The sequence below is a fragment of the Cyprinodon tularosa genome, unplaced genomic scaffold, assembly GCF_016077235.1.
Source record: "Cyprinodon tularosa strain WSP-4 unplaced genomic scaffold, ASM1607723v1 ctg162, whole genome shotgun sequence".
NCBI lineage: Eukaryota > Metazoa > Chordata > Actinopteri > Cyprinodontiformes > Cyprinodontidae > Cyprinodon > Cyprinodon tularosa.
Window position 1 is genome coordinate 737,302 of NW_024038460.1, and position 21,487 is coordinate 758,788.

Consider the following 21,487-nt stretch of genomic DNA (forward strand, 5'->3'; position numbering starts at 1 on the left):
CTTCCTGCCAAAAAGGCAAAGACAAAAACAAGGTTAGGCTCAGTGAAACAAAGAGACTCAGTTAGACTCAGCTAAACTCAGCTTGGCTAGAGTACCCAAAACTGGCAAACACTCTGGCGCCGAGGTAGTGACAGTCCATGGCTCAAATAGTCCTCAGTAATTAATCAACCAGCCGCAGGTGTGTGAGAGGACCAACGAAGACAGGGCGCCACCTGGTGGTGGAGGGAGAGAAAGACACAGAAACACAACCCACACAAACTGGATTCCTAACACAGTGGTACCATTTTTAAAACTACTCAAAGTGTAAAATTAAAAGTAATGCAGGACAAAAGGACAGATGCGTTAAATCTTAAACTGGTTACTGCCCTATCCTATTAAATTATTATACTTAATTATTATACTTAATTTTCTTAGTTTTTCAATTAATGGTAACAGTGTCAAATTTAAATTAGCATCATCTTGTAAAAATTATGTCTGTAACGAGTCCAACTACAAAGAAATTAATTATCTGGATAAAAATCAATAACTTGGATGTTTTCTTTTTAATACCAACAGGCCACAATGAAAATGAGCTTAAATAAAAAAAACCTAATGAGCGTATTTTTAAAATGTAAGGAGTAGAAAGTAGTAGATAAAGTAGATAATTGCAAAAAAAAAAAAAATTTAGAAGTAAAAATTTGCCTAAAAAGCATTAATCCAGAAAAGCCAAATAGCCAACATTTCTACTTAATGTGAGGTAAGGAAGTATTTGTACTTTGTTACCTGACACCTCTGGGTAGCTGCTATTGTCTCGCTATCCAACTGAGAGTAATAATCTTGTCAGTCTGAGCCTTGAGACGACCAGTCAACAACCGATGCTCATTCTGTCTGCTTGAGACAAACCAAGGTGAGGACTAATGTTAGAAATAGGATCTATAGCTTTTCAATGTATTTCTGTGGAGTAAAACTATGAATTAGTTTCAGAGCAGCAGTAGAGATATGTCTTAACGGCACTGTCTTTCCCAGAGGTGAACCAAATACGTATTCTATTTAGCTTTTCAGGAAATCCATTCTTTGTACGGTGTGACTTTGATTACCTTTTTTTTTTGTTTTGAAGAAATCATCGTACTAGAAAGAAAAAAAATCAGGTTATAAATGAGACAAATAGACTCTATACAAGTTGAGACAGACACCTACATTTTTGTCTTTTTAACCTGTAGACTATAAAAGGCAACCTGAAGCTCAGATTCACTTCACCTCACCACATCCCAACACCTCCACCTCGAAGATGACAAAGGTAGGTCAGCTTTTAAACAAGATGCATTCAAATGTTGTTGTTTTTTTATGCGTTGTCATTAATGCCTGACTAATAAAAGGTTTAAGATAAAATGCTGAAATAAAATGCCTCACTCTGTAAGTGATGATTTAGATCTTTACTGAATGTATAACTAGTTTGAGACAGACACTGAAAATCTCCTACTTTTAGCTGAGCAGTTTGATGCTTAACAACAGATCTGCTGCAGAAAATGTAGAAAAAATTGAAATGTTATATAAATTATACATTATATAAAACCAGGTGTTAAAAAATAGTCTGTAATATTTTTTCTGTTGTTATCCCAGAATATTGTTTTTCAACCTGCCTGCAATAAAGCCAAAACTGAAATTTTCAGTTGGGGAGGTAAAGGATTAAGAGATCAACATGGTTACTTTAAGCCCAAAGGCATGGGAATGGTGTTTTTTTTTTTTTTTTTTTTTTTAACAACCTGACCATGAGTAAAAGAAAGTTTATTTCCAAATTGAGAACATCTGCTGGGTGAGCCAACATACTGTATGCAAAATGTTACCATAAACAGAAGAACCTTTTAAACAATAGCCTTAAAGTGTCAAGGGGGCTCAATTATAAAGCATGTCTGCACACAAAATACATGCTTTGTAATTGTTAATGCAAAACTCAGGAGGTATAAAGATGAATGTGGCATGAAAGTATGGGGCAAGATTTTGAGGCAACCAGACAAACTTATTAAATCCACAACAACAACCTAAAGGACACTATAACTTTACTAAAAACTAAGTTGTGGCTTTGTGCAGTTAATTTTAAACCGAGGGAGAGAATAACTTTATGTTTTTTCTTCTTTTGAGCTGTTATGATTTAAACTGGAATAAATGACATCAATTCATTCTCATACAATACAATTACAACCCTAAAAAATAGGTTTTTCTGTTAGTATGAAAGAGTCATGATTCTGCACTTTTTGGTTCTGTTTAATTTTACTTTTTGACATTTCAGTTACACTTTGATTAATGTATTTCTGTGTTTTCTAGTTTATTGGTTTCATTTCCATTTTGTGTTATTCTAGTTGTTTTTGGTTATTTCTTTTGAGTTCTTATGTATTTCTTGTTGACCCTGTGTTGCCCCTTTGTGTCCGTCTTCTTTCTCTAGCTCCCTTCTACATGCTTCCATCAACACCTGTTCCTTATCAGCTCATTACCCCATTCTTTGTTCTGTCTCCCATATATACTCTCCCTGTGCAGTTCCTCAGTGCTGGTTCCTCGTCGTTTCCTATCTCCTCATGTGTGTTTTCCCTGATGTCTCCTGGATTTTGGTTTTCTGTATTGTGTTATTTTTAAATTTTTGCATCAGTTGTCACCTTTTTGTTATCAAATCTGCAAGAAACTGCCCCAGCTTCCCTCTCTGCATTTGAATCCTCTTCAAACCTCCACTCAACCTAACAAAATTGTCCTCTTGAAACCAAACCTGGATTTTATGCTCCTCTGCGCACAGACCAATGCACATATCCATGACATTAACAAAGAAATATTTACAATTTATCTTTTTGAATATTTTTTTTTGCATTTACTGAAACTGTTTCCATCATTTTTTAGGTATGAAACAGTGTTATAATACAATAAATGCAGGTCAAATGGTTACTTTAAGGCTTGACTATTATAGTTCTTTACTATCTATCTATAGATTTATTTCTAATAGATATCGGTGACCTATGCTTACACACTGAATTTTACTGGTGGGTCAAAGAGATTTTAAAAGTTGAAAGCAAATCTTTTAGATTTCACGCTACTCTGTTAGGGGTTTAGTTTGCGTGGTGGGCACCCTGTGTGGGTTTAATACTAGACCTAAAACTTCACTAATAGATAAAATTTAAAGTGGCTCTGGCTATCCTCTACAATCTATGCACTTATGCTGCTATAGGCTTACGCTGCTAGAGGACATAAAGACCACTTTTCCTCACTCTGCAACTTTCTGCTACCATCAAATTTTTCTTTACCTGATATTATTTTAGCTTTTTTTTTACCTTTGATATCTCTCTGCTGGGGGGTTCTTTTTAGAGGTAAATATTCTTATCAATTGTCAGTATATATGAGGTTGATTTGAGTGATTACTTTAAAGAACACAACAAAACAATAACACAGAATCAGCGACTGTCCACTTGTGATAAATCCACCTCGTCACTTAAAACAACCTCTCTAACTTTGTGTGCCACACACACATTCCTGTTATACTGTGCTTGTGAGGACATATGCACTCGCGCTGAGCCCTACAGTTCATTAACTTAAAACACACAAGCTCTTCCTGGTTACCTGCTGGTGTATTGAGGGTGCACACTTAATATTTCAGTGGGGTTAACTGTGTGTGTGTGTGTGTGTATGTGGGTGTGGGTGTGTGTGTGTGTGTGTGTGCTACGGGGACTTGTCATCTTCAGTCTGGCGGCGCCATAAGGAACGGGCACATGACGTCACACGTTGCGCGGCAGCCATATTGAAAGCTGGTCAGCCCATTGTTTACACTTCGACTTCGCGCCTGTAAGGACTTGCTTTCTTCTGCTAGTAGTTTGCTTAGTTTTTTGCCGTTTCATTTTACCTCTGCTGTCGTTATGGTCACCCGTTGCTGTGTCGTAGGGTGTAGTAGCGCAAGCTGTGACTGGACGGGGGAAAAAATCCCAAATGGATTGTCTTTTTACCGTTTTCCAACCTGGAGGCGTCTCAATGGAAAACAAATGTCCTCCATAACAAAGAGTCGCCGGCTAGCATGGGTCGCTGCTGTAAGACGGCCAAATATAACTTTCAACTCAATCCCAGTGTCCATGAGAGTGTGTTCCCGGCATTTTCATTCTGGTAAGTTACAGAACATACATACAACATAGTACCATGGTAGGACAGTCATATATCATCAGAATGTAACTACAGTATCCCAGGACACGTACAGTCAGCACAAGATTTGTTTAGATACATTTTTGATGTTTTACGTTAGTGCCTGCACCTAGTCTTATCACCACAACAAACACCACACCATGTTGAGACGGTAGCTTACCTTGGATCTAATGACTGTGTTCTCATTTGGTTTGATTACTTCCATGTCGTGAACTTTTCCATTTGTCAGCTGTTTGTAAGCCTCTAGCGACTTGTAGCAGCGAAATTCTTCATGTGTGTAGGCACTGACGCCACACACTAGATAGGAAAATATGTCCTCCCTCGCAAACGGCGGTAGAAATTCTTCCCCAACGCACCACTCCTTGCTTGCTGCTTCGTAGGGATCAAGTCCGTTTATGAAGCCCATCTTTTGCAGATAACGGTCCCTGGCTTCCCTCTGCAGTGTGTCTCGGTATATTCCGCATCCTTTCTTCGCTTTTAACATCGCTGTTTACTCGTCTCTGTGCTGTTTTAGGTCTTTGTTTACCGTAGCAACTAGCTGTCAATATGGCGGCGTACCCAGAATGCAACGCGCTGTGCCCGTCCCCTATTGCTGGGTTCAAACCCGAGGCAAAGCTCAGTAAGCGGTTAAAAGGCCAGAGTTGTTGGAATGCAGAAGTGATGTCACCAACTCGTGACTCGTTAAATGTTTGCCAGATTATTAATTTTTTTTATTTTATGTTTAAAAGTTTGGTGTATTTGAATAAGTCAATTAATCTGTGTAAAGGAATTAAGTTGTGAAAATTATTTGTTTTTGTATATCAATTCTGATTGTTTGTGGAGGTAATACAGGTGCTGGTCATAAAATTAGAATATCATGAAAAAGTTGATTGATTTCAGTAATTCCATTTAAAAAGTGAAACTTGTATATTATATTCATACATTACATACAAACTCATATATTTCAGATGTTTATTTTGTTTAATTTTGATGATTACAAATGACAACAAATGAAAATCTCAAATTCATCATATCAGAAAATTAGAATATTGTGAAAAGGTTCAAAATTGATGGCCCCTGGTGCCACACTCTAATCAGCTAATTAACTCAAACCACCTGCAAAAGCCTTTAAATGGTCTTTCAGTCTAGTTCTATAGGCTACAAAATCATGGGGAAGACTGCTGACTTGACAGTTGTCCAAAAGACGACCATCGACACCTTGCACAAGGAGGGCAAGACACAAAAGGTCATCGCTAAAGAGGCTGGCTGTTCACAGAGCTCAGTGTCCAAGCACATTAATAGAGAGGCGAAGGGAAGGAAAAGATGTGGTCGAAAAAAGTGTACAAGCAAGAGAGATAACCGCACCCTGGAGAGGATTGTGAAACAAAACCCATTCAAAAATGTGGGGGAGATTCACAAAGAGTGGACTGCAGCTGGAGTGAGTGCTTCAAGAACCACCACACACAGACGTATGAAAGACATGGGTTTCTGCTGTCGCATTCCTTGTGTCAAGCCACTCTCGAACCACAGACAGCGTCAGAAGCGTCTTGCCTGGGCTAAAGAGAAACAGGACTGGACTGCTGGTGAGTGGTCCAAAGTCATGTTCTCTGATGAAAGTAAATTTTGCATTTCCTTTGGAAATCAAGGTCCCAGAGTCTGGAGGAAAAGAAGAGAGGCACTTCATCCACGTTGCTTGAAGTCCAGTGTAAAGTTTCCACAGTCAGTGATGGTTTGGGGTGCCATGTCATCTGCTGGTGTTGGTCCATTGTGTTTTCTGAGGTCCAGGGTCAACGCAGCCACATACCAGGAAGTTTTAGAGCACTTCATGCTTCCTGCAGCTGACCAACTTTTTGGAGATGCAGATTTCATTTTCCAACAGGACTTGGCACCTGCACACAGTGCCAAAGCTACCAGTACCTGGTTGAAGGACCATGGTATCCCTGTTCTTAATTGGCCAGCAAACTCTCCTGACCTTAACCCCATAGAAAATCTATGGGGTATTGTGAAGAAGAAGATGCAATACACCAGACCCAACAATTCAGAAGAGCTAAAAGCCACTATTAGAGCAACCTGGGCTATCATAACACCTGAGCAGTGCCACAGACTGATCGACTCCATGCCACGCCGCATTGCTGCAGTAATACAGGCCAAAGGAGGCCCAACTAAATACTGAGTGCTGTACATGCTCATACTTTTCATGTTCATACTTTTCAGTTGGCCAACATTTCTATAAATCCTTTGTTTTTATTGGTCTTCAGTAATATTCTAATTTTCTGATATGATGAATTTGAGATTTTCATTTGTTGTCATTTGTGATCATCAAAATTAAACAAAATAAACATCTGAAATATATGAGTTTGTATGTAATGTATGAATATAATATACAAGTTTCACTTTTTAAATGGAATTACTGAAATCAATCTACTTTTTCATGATATTCTAATTTTATGACCAGCACCTGTATATGGACAAAACTGATTTATAAGAGGAAATCAGAAATAAGAGAGCCTGAGGGGAGGGGCTTAAACTATTTATAGAAGGCTGTGGGAAGAAGAGCGGCCATGCTCCAAACTACAAAGCAGGGGTTGGCAGATGAGGTGGATTGTTTCGGAGTTACGCGGGAAAAACAAACATACAAATAGATCGGATTTGGAAAAGGCGGATTTGGCATAAACTGGTATGTGACTGGTTCTGATGGAAATGGAGGAAGAAATGGAGGAAAGTATGGATTTTGAAGGGTGAATGCCATTGGGGAGAGGAAGAGAACTAAAACAGATGAAGAAAAGGGAAGAGTGCTTTGTGTTTTTTTTTTCATTTTATTTATTTATTTATTTTTTCCTACTTTTTAAATAGTACAAGGTTCTTTTACGGACAGGTATTCTGATGTCAGATTCATTTAAGTATGGGATATGACCCCTCCATATCTAAATATTGTGTTTGAAATGTCAGAGGGCTGAGGAAATTAGTTAAAATCAAGCAAGTTTTAGCTAGGATTAAACATATTCAAGCTAAAATTGTGTATATCCAGGAAACACACCTATTATCGGATGAAATTATACGCATTAAAAGAAGATGGCCTGAGCAAGTTATTGCATCTTGTTACTCCTCACAGGCTAGAGGAGTTGCGGTTCTTATCCACAAATCAGTTCCTTTTAAAACACATAGAATTATCTTAGACCCAAGGGGCAGATTTGTTATAGTCAAGGGCTCTCTGTTACATCAAGAAATTATCCTGGCTAATATATATGGTCCCAACAGCGATGATGACTCATTCTTTAACAACTTGTTTATGACCGTGTCTTCTTATCAGGGAGATATAATAATGGGTGGCAATTTTAACTGGACGCTTAACTCCTATTTAGACAGATCAACAAGAGTGGATTCTTCTCAAACTCGCTCCCGCAAACGACTGGTCACTTTATGTCAGAGCTTAATCTTTGCGATATTTGGAGACATAGGAATCCTACCACTCAAGAATTTTCTTGTATCTCAAAAACTTACTTGACTCAATCCCGTATAGATTATTTTTTAATCTCCAAAATGCTGAAAGACTTAGTCTGTGACTCTGGACTTAGCACAAGGTGGCTATGCGATCAGAATGCTGATGAAGGTTCTCAGTCATCCAGGTCATAGTCATTCCGTAAAAATTAAAAAAATATCCACTGGACTTGGTTTCCAAGATTTGAAGACGTTTCGCCACCTCTCCAGGAAGCTTTCTCAATTCAAATGTCTGGATCCGCAGTGAGTTTGAGTCTTATATGGACAAGGCCTTGTATTGCTTGGAAACATGCAAATGGTAACCGATGAATGGGTCGTTTAGTTTAGTTTAGTTTATGCGATCAGAATTTTTTACAATATCTAGAAGATAATATTGATTTATTCTTCACTACAAACACTGACGAAACATCAGCCTCTGTTAGGTGAGAAGCATTTAAAACCTATATAAGAGGTCAGATGATATCCTACACGAGCCACATGTCTACTTGGATGCATCTTCTTATGACAGAACTAGAACGCGACATTAAAGACATGGAAAAGAAATCCACCATTAATAATACCCCAGAGAATATACAGAGGCTTACGGAACTAAGAGCTAACTATAACGACCTAACAGCTAACAAAGCAATATCAAAGATAACCAGACTGAAGCAGAACTATTATGAACAGGGAGAATCATCAGGTAAACTTTTAGCCTGGCGCCTTAAAACTTTGAGCCAGGAAAAGGCTATTACAAAAATTAAAATTGAAAGAGGGATTACAACAAGTCCCTCAGAAATCAACGATGTGTTTAGAAAATATTATATGAAACTCTATGCTTCAGAAGCTCAATATCCCAATGACCATGACAAGTTCTTAGACGCCCTACCCATTCCACTCTTGGAAGATATGGCAAAGCAAAAACTAGACTCGCCCATAACGAAAGAGGAAATATTTGAAACTCTTGTTTATATGAGCAGTGGTAAATCACCAGGTCCTGACGGACTTCCTTTAGATTTTTTTACACTTTAAGAAATGGTTGATTCCACCTCTGTTCGATATGATAGTTGAATCAATCGAGGCGGGACAATTACCACCCTCCCTATGTAATACGACAATATCACTGATATTAAAGCCAAATAAGTCCCCCACCAATTGTGCATCATACCGTCCAATATCATTAATAAACTCAGATGTTAAAATAATTGCAAAGATGTTTGCAAGACGCTTGGAAAAACAACTTCCCTCCTTAATAGTCCCTGATCAAAATGGCTTCATTAAAGACCGGCAGGCTTTTCATAACATCCATAGAGTACTAAACATCATGTATGCAAAGCAGGGATGCACAAACACGGCAATAATCTCACTTGACGCAAAAAAACGCTTTTGACATGGTCGAGCACCCATATTTGTTCAACATTTTGAGGCGGTTTGGGTTTGGCGATTATTTTTGCAACTTTGTGAAAATGCTATACCAATCCCCAAGTTCAGCAATCACAACTAATTTTGCCACATCGGAGCCCTTTCAACTCCAGCGAGGAACTAGGCAGGGGTGCCCCATCTCGCCCCTTTTGTTTGCATTAGCGATCGAACCACTGGCCATCGCAGTCAGACAATCCACTAATATAACAGGCATCAGACTAGGCGCTACTGAGAACAAAATAGGTCTTTTTGCTGACGATATAGTTTTGTTCTTGACACAATTAAGTGATTCAATCCCCAACCTGATGAAGTTAATAGACACATTTGGTTCGTTTTCAGGATATACAGTTAATGAATCAAAGTCGAACATCTTGTTTCTTAACTATTTAGGAAGAATCTCCCCACCAATACAAACTCCTTTAACCAACGTGAAGAACTTTGCATACTTGAGGATCAAAATTACACCCGCACCAAAGGATTTAGTAACTTGCAATTATGAGCCAGTAACAGAATCAGCAACCAAGATGATAAAAAGATGGTCAACAATGCCAATTTCTATGGTTGGTCGAATCAATAGTTTGAAGATGACAATACTACCTAAATTTTTATACCTCTTTCAATGCATACCACTTCCACCACCTCCAATCTTTTTCACCAATATGAACAAACTCTTCAGAGACTTCATATGGAATAACCACAGAGCAAGACTTCGTCTTACGCTTCTTTACCTGCCCTTTGATAGAGGGGGACTGAAACTTCCTAATCTAAAATTATATTACTGGTCATGTCAACTATGGACAGCCTCTTTCTGGTTTAAATCTCATTTAGCCTTTCTTGGGTTGATATAGAGAGATCTACATCTACCAATTTACCTCTTCAACTGTACCTATTCTCTGCAATACCAGGGAAACTTAATAAATTCACAGACAACCCATTTGTAGGAAATATAATATTTGTATGGCATGAGGTTCATAAATACTTGAATGATATCTCCAAGCTGTCTCAGTTCACCCCCATTTGGGGAAATGAAAACTTTCCACCTGCAAGAGGACAAGGGGTTTAAATAGTGGGCGGATAAAGGTACACAAACATGCAATGCCGGTCTCAAACTTTTGCAATATAAATGGGTCATGAGGTTATATATAACACCTGAGATTCTACACAAGTTTAATGCTAACACTCCTGATGTATGTGTCAAGTATCAAACATGTAAAGGTACACTTATCCATTGTTTATGGTTATGCACAAAGATACAGCCTTCTGGAGAGAGGTTATTCAAGTTCTTTCTGTTATAACTGAGACAGACCTTCCTCTCTGCCCTAAACTGTGCATACTAGGACTATACCCTAAGGATATTAAGCTCAACTCCACCAACAGGAAGATGATCACCCTCTGTTTACTACAGGCCAGACGGACAATTTCACTATGATGGAAATCCATACTGAATCCGAGTGTGAAAGGTTGGCTTGAGAATATTGTACAAATCTTGCCAATGGAAAAAATCACTTATTCACTAAAAGGAAAACATGATATTTTTGAAGATATATGGTCGTCCTTTTTGGAGTCTGTTGGAGGCCCACAGTTTCTTTTAGCTCTGAACTGACAGTCGTGGAAATCATTGCCAGATTTCTGTCATTTAAACTGAAATTGCTGTAAGAAAATCCTACACTTCTTTTTACCTGTACTATTGTTGATATGTGCTTTTCAATTATTTACTTCTTGTTTATCCAAATTTTTATTTTTTCTTTCTTTCTTTGTTTTACGTGTGTGTATGTGTGCATGAGTGCGAGTGGTTTGTGGTTATTGTTCACATTGGTGTTGTGGTTACTGTTAACTAAAGGAAAACCAAATAAAGAAATTTCGAAACAAAAAAAGAAAAGGGAAGTCAAGGCAGTAAACGAGAGCTGGAGGGAAGTAGTTCAGATGAAGAAAGGATAGTTAGGAGGAAAGTTGTGAGGGAGGAATTTCAAATAATATTAAAACTGAATAAAAATCAAGAACAGGATAACATCAGCCCCATTGTGGTGTCAAGAGAAATAAAAAAGAAAAATTGGAGAAGTAGAAATGGTAAAGATTCTGAGAGATGGAAACCTATTGGTAGTTTGTAAAAATAAAGAGCAAATGCATAAGGCTTTAAACGTGGTTGGTGTTGGAGAAAAAATCATTGCAATTTGCAAAGGGAAGCACAGATGCCCAAAATGTGGTGAAGATCACAAGTTTAAGAATGTAAAACAGTACAAGAAAAATTTTGTAACTGTGGAGGGCAACATAGAGTTACATATGGAGGATGTGAAGTAAGAAAGAAGGCATAAGAAATCATACAGATTAAAATGACTAAAAACATAAGCTATGCAGAAGCAGTTAAAAATGTGAAGGAACAGAAAACAAGAGAGAGTGAACAAATGCGGTGAAAAGTTTTTGGGGTTTAAAGAGGAATCATGGGAGAACATAAACAAAAAGCTGGAGGTAGATGGGAGACCAGGACCATCAGGTAATATATGTTAATGGAATGCAAGAAGTTTAATAGCTAATGGACAGGAACTTAAAGGTTATATTGACAGTCTTGAAGAACAACCAGAAATCATTTGTGTTCAGGAAACATGGTTAAAAACAACTTTAGATTTTGTGATGAAAGGATATAATTCTGTAAGAAGAGATTGACAGGAGGGAGGTGGAGGAGGATGTGCAATAATTGTAAAGCAAGGGATACAATATCAGGTATTAGGGAAAGCGAGAGAACTTGAATACATAGTAAGTGAGATTTGGGAACAAGAATGTAAAGAGGGCTGTGGGAAGAAGAGCGGCCATTTTGTTTTCTGTTTCTGTGTTATATTGCTGGTAACTGGAGGGAGGCTGAGGCCCAGAGTATGTTGTTAATGTTTAGTTTCTTCTGCACCCTGTTTTGAGTTTTTGAGCACAATAAACCACCAACACCAGTAACCCGACTGAGCCTGGAATTCTTGGAGGCCAAAGAAGCCCGTCACACCACTATTACTACTTATTCAACCAGTAAGAGCAAATTCTCAAAGACTTGATGGAATCTGTTTAGTTTCCTAAGATAGAAAACTTTTTTGACCAGTTTGAATAATAAACTGAGCTTACTGCATCCCTTGATAAATAGGACATGTTTAGAACATTTTTCTAACTCTTCATTTGATTAGGATCATCACATCACCACTTTCTTGCTTGTAATCCAAAGCTCTACATTGGGTAGCACATTCAACAGAACAGTGAGAGGCTCCTACTCAGGCAGCAGAATTCATGAGAATTAGTTAGAAATATATCAATCAAGCAGAAATAAGAAGTGCGCACAATCTTGATGCTGTAGATTTGCGGAACCATAAATTTTAAACTGGCCTAAACGTCTTTATTTTTATTGATTTTAGAAATGTTTTCTTTTCCTTGTATTTTGTTGAAGGTTTCAGGAGTTTTTTTGTGTTTACAGGACATGTTTCCACATTTCAGCAAGGCTTTGGTGAAAACACTGGGCTCCAGCAGTGACCTAATCAGTAACAGAGATCTAAACAGAAACTGGGAGTTGATGACCCTTGTGAAGGTTAAAAAGAAGGACCATTTGACTTTCTTAAACAACTGGAAAAGGTACAAGCCGTTGGACCTGAAACTGAGGAACATTGTTAAAGAAGACCTCTTTCTGGGTTTGTAAAACACACACATTCTCATCTTGCTAAATGCAGTAAGGAACAAGTGTTGACTCCCACTGACTTCCATTGATTTTGGTCATTTTCAACCCTTCCTATGTTCTAACCCTGAAAATAACTCTAAACCTAACCACTACCACTGCATACTGGACCCAATATCACACCTTACACCTAAACCCAACCCCTTGCAAAATAGCTTGTGATAACCAGGAAAATTACTTCATTTTGCAACAACCAGACCTCACATTCCTGGAAAAACAAGAAAAATGTTTCTCACACGGATGGCCAAACAGGAACACACATGTAGAGGTGGGAAGAGTACCCAGTTCTTTACTCAAGAAAGAGATTAAAGTAGCCATCCAAGAAATTACTTTAGTGAGGATAAAAACTTACTGAGGTACTGAGTTTTTGGCTACGGAAGCCGAGAAGGGGCGTACTTGACTTATTTGTTTTGTTGCTTTGCCTTCTCAAGATAACAAGATAATTATCTTGTTATAATGAGAAAACAGTTATTGATTTCTTGACATAACGAGATGATTAATCTGTATGAGTAATGAATGAGGCTGGCTAACAGCCCTGGATTCCCAGTCCATCCATGCCTGCGGTGCCTGTAGTTGTGCAGTCGCAGTACAGCTTGTGCGCAAATAATCAGTTTTTTAGTTTTCCTTTTCTTTTCACTTATTGTCATGTCATGGTGGATGATTGGATTGCATGGAATACAGAGAAACAAATCTGACTAATGCATCTTATACCTGTTACAGGTGTAACAACGGTCTGTTCAGAAAACACACGGCACTAAGACGATGCAGGCATACGTCTAATTAGCTTATGAATCAGAGCTGGAGGCAAATCATCAAACCAACAACTATGTCTCGTTACCAAAAAGCTAGTCTCCTATGACTAACGCTTATAAATCCTCTCCCGCTAATGTGGTATTGAAAGATTTAATGAGTTTTAACACACACCAATTATCTCGTTATGACGAGAAAACAGCTTTCGTTATTTTTTTATAATGAGAAAATTAAAGTACCGAAGGGACATGACCACTCTCGGCTTCTGTAGTTGGCTTATCAAACCTAATTTATATTTAAATATTATGTAATTAGACAGAAATATATACGCTAATTCCTGTGTTTTAGACTAAATAGAGAAAAAACTTCATTTTGTAAAGTGTAAAGTAAAGTGTAGAATGCTGTAAAACTACCCCCAAGTAATTTTTTTCAAAAAGTTGCTTAAGAAAATGTAACGGAGTACACGTAAATAAAATTTCTTCCATTGTTCCATTATTTTGTACATTTGAGTATAATGGTTCTTACAGAAGTAATGGCTTTGGTTTTGGTATTTAGAAAAGTGTCATGATTTTACAAAGTTTGGGCCCAAATGCAGAAAACCAAAACAGAGAGAGACCAGGGAAAAGGTTTAATTGAAGAGGTTAAACAGAGGGAGAAGTGTTGCTCTTAACACTGCTCAACCAGAACTGTAAAGTGAGGGAAGACACAGCGGTTAGTTCAGGCTCAGTGGGGAATTTGACTCGTGAACTTGGAGAAGAGGATTTGGTTGCCTACTCACGTTTCCAGAGAAGTTGTTAAATCCTTGACTCCTGTCTATGTGCTGTAGTTTCAGTGTTTGTCTGATTTGGTGGAGGGCGGAACAGGGTTTCCCCAGAATGCGGTTGTTAGTTGGGGAACGGAGAAGCCGACTGCCACTCAGATTTCCTGCGGTACTTGAACGGGTCGTAGTGGAGAATAATCCCTTTCTCAGTGCGAAGCACAAATGATCTCTTGGGGAAAGTGGATCCAAACCTCATGTTTGAACCCCAGCTCAGTTTGAAGCTCAGTTGATCCTTCCAGGGAGAGAAGGTCTGAGAAAACCAGTTTGCAGGATGACTTCCTGCCGAGAGGCAAAGACAAAAACAAAGTTAAACTCAGGTTGCCAAAAACTCAGTTTGACTCAACAGAACTCAGCTTGGCTAGAGTACCCAAAACTGGCTAACACTCTGGCGTCGAGGTAGTGGCAGTCAGCAGCTTAAGAACACTCTGTTTAACGAGGAAACCATCAGCAGGTGTGTGAGGAGGCGGACTAGAACCAGGCGCCTCCTGGTGGATGAAGGGAGACAAACACAGAAACACAAACACAAAGACAGGAGTCCTGACAAAAAGAAACAAACTTTTAGGAGTTTTTTCACAGAATTGCATTCTAGAGTGTCACCTTCTGACCATACTAAACTTATATTGAACTTATTTGATCTCTCTCTGTATAGAGCCAGAAATTGAGCCCTTGGTGAAGGATTACAAAAACTGTAGCGAGGTAGATGGCAGTGTCGAAGTAGGAGGAGGCGATGATAAATTTGAAGGTAAACTGAAGGGACACCAAGACCGCATTGATTCATCATCCATTGTGAGCTTTGAGAAAGAGCAATTCAGCAGCAAAGACATGGAAAATCTCACCATGACGATCTTGTAAGTATGTCTCAGATGTCCTCATGTGACTGTCTAGGAGGATTTCTTTGCTCACACTTTTAGAAACAAACTTTTTTCTTTGTGTTTTTCTTTTTTCTTTGACAGTGAAGTGGATCCAAATATAGTTCACAAGCTTAAGATGAAAGAAGGAGAAAAACTGGCTTTTGTGAAGCAGAGAATTTACAACACAAATGAGATCCAAGTTTCGACCAAGACCTGCAAAAGCGGGTCCTTTGGATTAAAGCTTCTTCACTTTTTCTCGTTAGGTTTTGAGGTAAGCAGTCATGTGATTATTTCTCAGAGTTGAAGTCACCTTACAGTCAGTCAAGAGATATGATTATAATTACTTTTCTGATTTAAATAGTTTTGTGTTCTGTAAAATGCATTTTGGACTCTGAGCTTCTGTTTAACTCAGCATTAAGACGAAAATATATAGAAAACTGACATAGATTTTAAAAACTGAATTTTATTCAAAGTTATAACACTCGTTATAACTCTGGCCATTTTCAAAGTTATGTCCTCATTGGTACTAAGTAAGTTTCAAAATCTGAAAGTTGTGAGTTCAACCCTTACACGGGGCATTTGTTTTGGTAAGTGGCTGCCTTGTGGTTCGGACATAGAGCTTGGAATCCTGAGGTTCTAAGTTCAAGCCCCACTACCACATACTTCCTCTCTGGCGCCCCACGATGACAGCCGACTGCTCCACAAGGGGATGGGTTAAATGCAGAGGTAAATTTCTCGAATGTGAGATCAATAAAGTTCAAGTATTATTATTATTAACCCAATCTCCATTTGTTGCTCTTGATATGACCCTTCTAGGGGGAAGGCTATTAGCGATCCTAATGCTTAACAAATCCCAAGCACATACAACAACAGTAAATTCCAAAAGGAAGTACTTGGGGTCAGGGCCGGCGATTGCTACAGGCGAGCTAGGCAATTGCCTAGGGCGACAAATGTGTTGGGGGCGCCCTCTAGCGTCGCCCTTAGGCTTACTTCCCATTAATCATAGAATTAGAAAAAAAAAGCGAATTAAACCGGTTATGAAGCGTCCGTCAGTTTGACTTAACCTTACGTATATATAAATAGAAAAATATGAACAAATAAATATACCACCGTTTTTTTATTTATTTTTTCACATTTAAGAGAAAATCGGAAAAGATTCTGATCACTTTCCAAGTGCCCTCCAACCCGGAAGTCGTGACGTCAATCACTGCAGCATGTCCACCAATGTTTTGGAATGAAATTGTAAGCAAACGTACTTGCTTAACTTTGCTCGCGGTCGGGCCCGTCTTAATCATCCACTCAGAGTACCGCTGGTAAGCGCACACAGACTTTGTAGCTTGTCCGGTCAGTTAAAAATAGTAATTGTGAAATCCGTGTTGTAATCGGAAGCATACAAGCTAGTTAGCTTGAAAAGTAAATAGTTTCAGACGTGCTGCGTGATGATGTGTTCAGATTGGCTCAGTAAAACGACAATTAGGTTATCATGATACGTTCAAGTGTAACGTAAAGAAAACGGGAAATTTTGTTTTTGGCGAGAAACATGAGTAATACAGTTGTATATTGCTCTATATATAATTAAACTACTGATGCCAACATTTATTAAAAATTACATTAAATTTAAAATATAATTATTTATTTGTTAAATATTTTCCTAATCACTAAAAACATGATGAAAAGTGACAGTAGACAATACATTAACCAACAATTGTGAAAATATATTCTAGTTAGTTTTATGTCATTTCGAAGTGGCCTATTACATTAGCCATGTTTATTGAAGGCTAGAAACGTTTTTGTTATGCTCACTTGTTAAGCAATAGAAGCAATACCAGTTCTGTTAAAAAAATTTTGTTGCATCGTCTTTCCACCAAATAACAGAAAAGTATCGATAGTGGTATCGATAAAGACTCGGATCGATAAGGAGTATCGATAAAGGTATCGATATCAATAAATATTAACGATCCCCATCCCTAATCTTGACATCATTTTTTTCTCAGTATATATGCAGCAGAATTATGTGCTATATTATTAGCTTGAGAATGGGTAGAAGATACTAATATAAATAAAATATTTTGTAGTGATTATCTGCATTGAGTATTCAAAAGGGATGTACAAATAATCATCAAAATATATGAAGTTATGGCTGTTCATCATAGAATATGTGAACAAAAAAAAAAGCAACAACTTCAAACTTTTAATTTTGTAATGGTATTCATAAAAGCACTTTTGTTTGTAGAGGGTTAATCCTTTCTTTAATCACTAATCAATGTCAGAAATCAGGGTAAATATACCTGATATATTTTATTTAGAGGAAAATTATGTTTATCTCATTTCTATTTATGTTCAAATGATTTAATTGAACTGGAACAGAAAATTTCATTTAATGTTTATCAATTACTTTTTTATGTAGTCCTTGGTTGAAGAATTTCTTAAATTTATTATTTTTTATTGTTATTTGGTAATTTCTGAAATTGATTTATTTAATATTTGTTTAATGTGTGTTAAATTTGTTAATTGTCTGAAATAAATTCATTCATTGATTCAATCCAGGTTTTTAGTTATACTTTACCTAAGTGTCCTTACAGATGGTTAAAAGTGTTTTTGCACAGTCCTAACTTTGAGTGTGTAATAAATTATTTAAAATAATAAAAAAGAAAAGGTACTGAAATCTATTCTGGTATTTGTCTATGCATCACTCCATGCTAAGTTACAGTTTTTTCTGAATGCTTAAACACAACCTTGATTCTTATAGCACAATTTCTAAAACTATTAATACTTATAGGAAATCCACTCACTGAGTTCACAAAACTAAAAGAACAAACACTGCTTTGCACTCAATTTGCAATTTTGTAACACACACTTTGCACAACTGTAGGCACAATTCACCGCACAGCACTCTTTGTGGAACTGTAAACACAACTCAATGAAGCACTAAACAGATGCTGAAAACAGTACTGGTATTTCGCACGGCAAAAGTGAGGGGGGGGGCGCAAAACTCAATCTCGCCTAGGGCAACCAAAGGGCTAGAACCGGCCCTGCTTGGGGTTTCTCCACTGCCATCCTCAATCTCCATAACCATCTTTTTACCTCCCTGCTTCAGCTTACAACAGCTATAAAAACATTAATTCCTCATCGTCCAACTGAACTATGGGTCTGTAGTGGCAATGATTAGAATCAACTGAACTCAATCCATCATTACAGGTTGCTACTCATGCACATAAAATTGTGAATTAATAACACTGAATATAAAAGCACATCAAATATGAAATGGTATATAAAAGTAAATCCTACATGCATAAATTCTTACAAGGTAAAAGAAGTCCCACTTTGAAAGATGGATGCCAAACCCTTTCATCCAGTTGAGATAATGGATCCATCCTCATTGGAATAAGCATTTCCATTGTTTAGTTGGGAGTCGGACTGGTTCCCATGTGGTGAAGAGGTTAACCTTAGATTTATAACTCTAAACCTAGATCCATTCCACCTCCTGGGGGTGAAACCATTGATCCTCTGGGGAAGCTTCTAGCAGGACAGGTTTTGGATGACCAAAAGGTGTCAAGGAGGTGAATTGTGGGTATCCACAGGTCCAGAGTCTCTAAGCCTCCTACGGGGACTACAATGACCAGGTTCAACCCTTACAGTTGATGTGAAACACCCTGGAGATGTTGTTTGTGTGGACAACCACATGCTTGCCCCTGAGAAAGGGTAGGAAGTTCTGCAGGACCCAGTAAATGGTCCGCAGAACGGCACTACCACACAGCCTCCAATCCCAGGGGTGAGGCATATATTGTAACCACCCCATGGGTTTGACATTAAAGGCCTTTTAGTTAGACAGGCCTTTCAGTTAAAAGGTTCAGGATTCCTTGCAGCAAGACCCAAACCTGTGCGGAACTGTATTTTGTAGCCTGTACAGAGTGGCATTTTGTAGAAAAAGGTGGACAAAACCCATGAATCTCAGCAATGGATGTCCCAATAGGTCAGGTGCTTCTGTGAAAATCTGCCACAGTGAAAATTCAAAATCCCTTAGGCCACGTTACTGTGCTTTTACTGGCTCTTAGGTAAACAGTGGCTGTGGCTCCAATAGTTCCACAGGTTATAGCATGTTAAGGCTGGTGCCAGGTCCATGTTGAAGCCAGGTTCTGCTGCCCAGGGTTTGGTTGGGTGGCACCATGAAATAGATGGAAAGGGTCATGTGCAGCGCCCCTCCTTGGTTGTTTGTTTGTTTGTCCAATGCTGCGACCAACCCAACCAACTGGGCTGGACTGCTGTCAGTGCTCAAGAACTCTCTCAGCCTCAGGCCTGATCACCTGGCCATGGAAAAGCAGTAGACTTCTCAGACTTGATATGAAGTCATCTGAAATTGGAGCCTGCACCAGCCACACCTAGCCCCATGTGACCACCAAGGTGGGATAAAGACAACCGGGTCGAGTTGACATCAGCCCATAGGCCTGGAGAGCTGCATTGTTAGTATCTATGAATGATGCTCCAGCTATCTCTGAATGCAGCATCTATCACCAAGCAAGCAGCTACTCACTGCTGTCTGACAAGAAAAACCATACAAGTCACCTTATAGTGGATGCTCAGTCAACGAGCCTTCTATTTCAAGACCTGGGGAAGCATTTGCTAACGACGTAGATTTGACATGTTTTGTAATTTAGCACTGTTGATATGACATTTATTTGTTTGCCTTTTCCGTTTTGAATTCTGATGATTTAGGGAAGCACAAGTGGCCAGACAGACTTCAATGTGCCAGAAAAGAAAGTTGTTGCTTTTTCTCTGAAAGAGATAAACATATGGGGCAACAAACTAGGTGAGACCACGTCAAATAATCTTTGTTTCTACACCTAACCTGAAATTTATCCATCTGTCCATCATTCAAAAATGTAAAATTGCTGGTAAAATGTCTCATCATCCTTTCTACCTTTTGTTTTGCCTTTTTAGACCTTTCTCCTGAAATTTCATTGAGGAAAATGGGTATGTACTGTATGCATTTTTATTTTTTTGGTTTATTTATTCTTTGAAATTTTGATTTGTGAGTTTCTTATCAAACCAATTTATAGGGAGAATAAGACCAGACAGTGAGCTTTTCCCAGCAGTGATGAAAGGTTAGTATTTTAATCCAGTGAAAGAGTTTTCCTTCTATGTTATTTTGCAAAAAATATTGTCCAACAGTACCTGGATTTTGCTAGATTTATTAATTAGTGGGTAAAGCTAATAGAAATTGTATTCATTAAAACGATTTTCAGCTATTGGTTTCAGTCATTGACTGTAATTCAAGGGACCAGGACTCCAACCCCGGTTTTGTCAGGAAGGGCATCAGGTCTAAAGTGTATGTGCCGACTACTGATTATGCAAACATCTAAAAAGGACACAAAACAGTTTTTATCGGGCAAATATTCTCCCACGCATGCAAACAGCTCTAAAAGCCTTCTGTTCACCATGACATGCAATTCATCCTCCAGCCAAACACAGAGCACAACTTTTATAATAATCCAAATACACAAATTCGCTTACATATCTGCTTTTAGCCAGCTGTCAGAGAATTAGGTTCTGACGGTCTGTCTAATGAGTACCTGTCTAGATATGCCCACAGCTGAAAGGAATAAACCTGCCATTACCTTTAGCTGCCTGAAAAACTGCTACATTGTTCTGGACCTAATGTTTGACAATTTTTCTCCCTGAGTGTCTGACTACTGTACTGTGATTGGACAGAATTTAAATGGCCATGATGAGATTGTAAAAGCAGAGGTGCCTCACGTATCAGTCCTAATGTAGTGTTAAGTTGCTGTTTTATTCTGGTTTAAACAATCAAACATTACACTTTTTTTCTTGTGGGAAAGTCCTCCTCTCATAGAATGGCAATCCCTGTGTGTCTGTATTGGTTTAATTCCTATATTGTGGTATGCTCTGGTTATATTTAAGTTCTTTGGTTTTTCTTGCTTGCCCTCTGTTGCCCTCTTGTGTTGGTCTCCTTTTCCCTAGCTCCTTCTAGAAGCCTCTGGTCACACCTGCTCCCAATCGTTTTTGTCCAGTCTCCCAAATAAACTCTCCCTGTGCAGTTCCTCAGTGCTGGTTGCTTGTTTTTTCCTGGCTCCTTATGTTTGTTTTCCCTGATGTCTCCAAGGTTCAGGTTTTTGTGTTTTTTGTTATGTTGGACTTTTGGATTCCTGCCTCTGTTGCCTGTGAGTATTCCTTTAAAACTACAAGAACTCACCTCTGGCTCCTCGCCTCTGCATTTGGGTCCTCAACACCTCAACCAAACCCTGACACTGTGGAGTCTTTTCAAAAACTGCCAGAGCTCACAATGAATTCTTATTTCTTCATCTCTATATCTCTAATTTAGGA

At 38.4% G+C, this 21,487-nt stretch overlaps 1 protein-coding gene across 1 annotated transcript; it reads left to right on the plus strand.

Moving 5' to 3' along the window:
* Positions 1-780: 780 nt before the first annotated feature.
* On the plus strand, positions 781-20,505 carry LOC119780583. The gene is made up of 8 exons (XM_038280663.1): positions 781-886; positions 1,200-1,276; positions 12,470-12,680; positions 14,944-15,142; positions 15,248-15,416; positions 19,859-19,952; positions 20,084-20,116; positions 20,402-20,505. The coding sequence occupies exons 2-8, from the start codon at positions 1,268-1,270 to the stop codon at positions 20,503-20,505; spliced, it is 819 nt and encodes a 272-aa protein (XP_038136591.1). The 5' UTR covers positions 781-886; positions 1,200-1,267.
* The last annotated feature ends 982 nt before the right edge of the window (positions 20,506-21,487 follow it).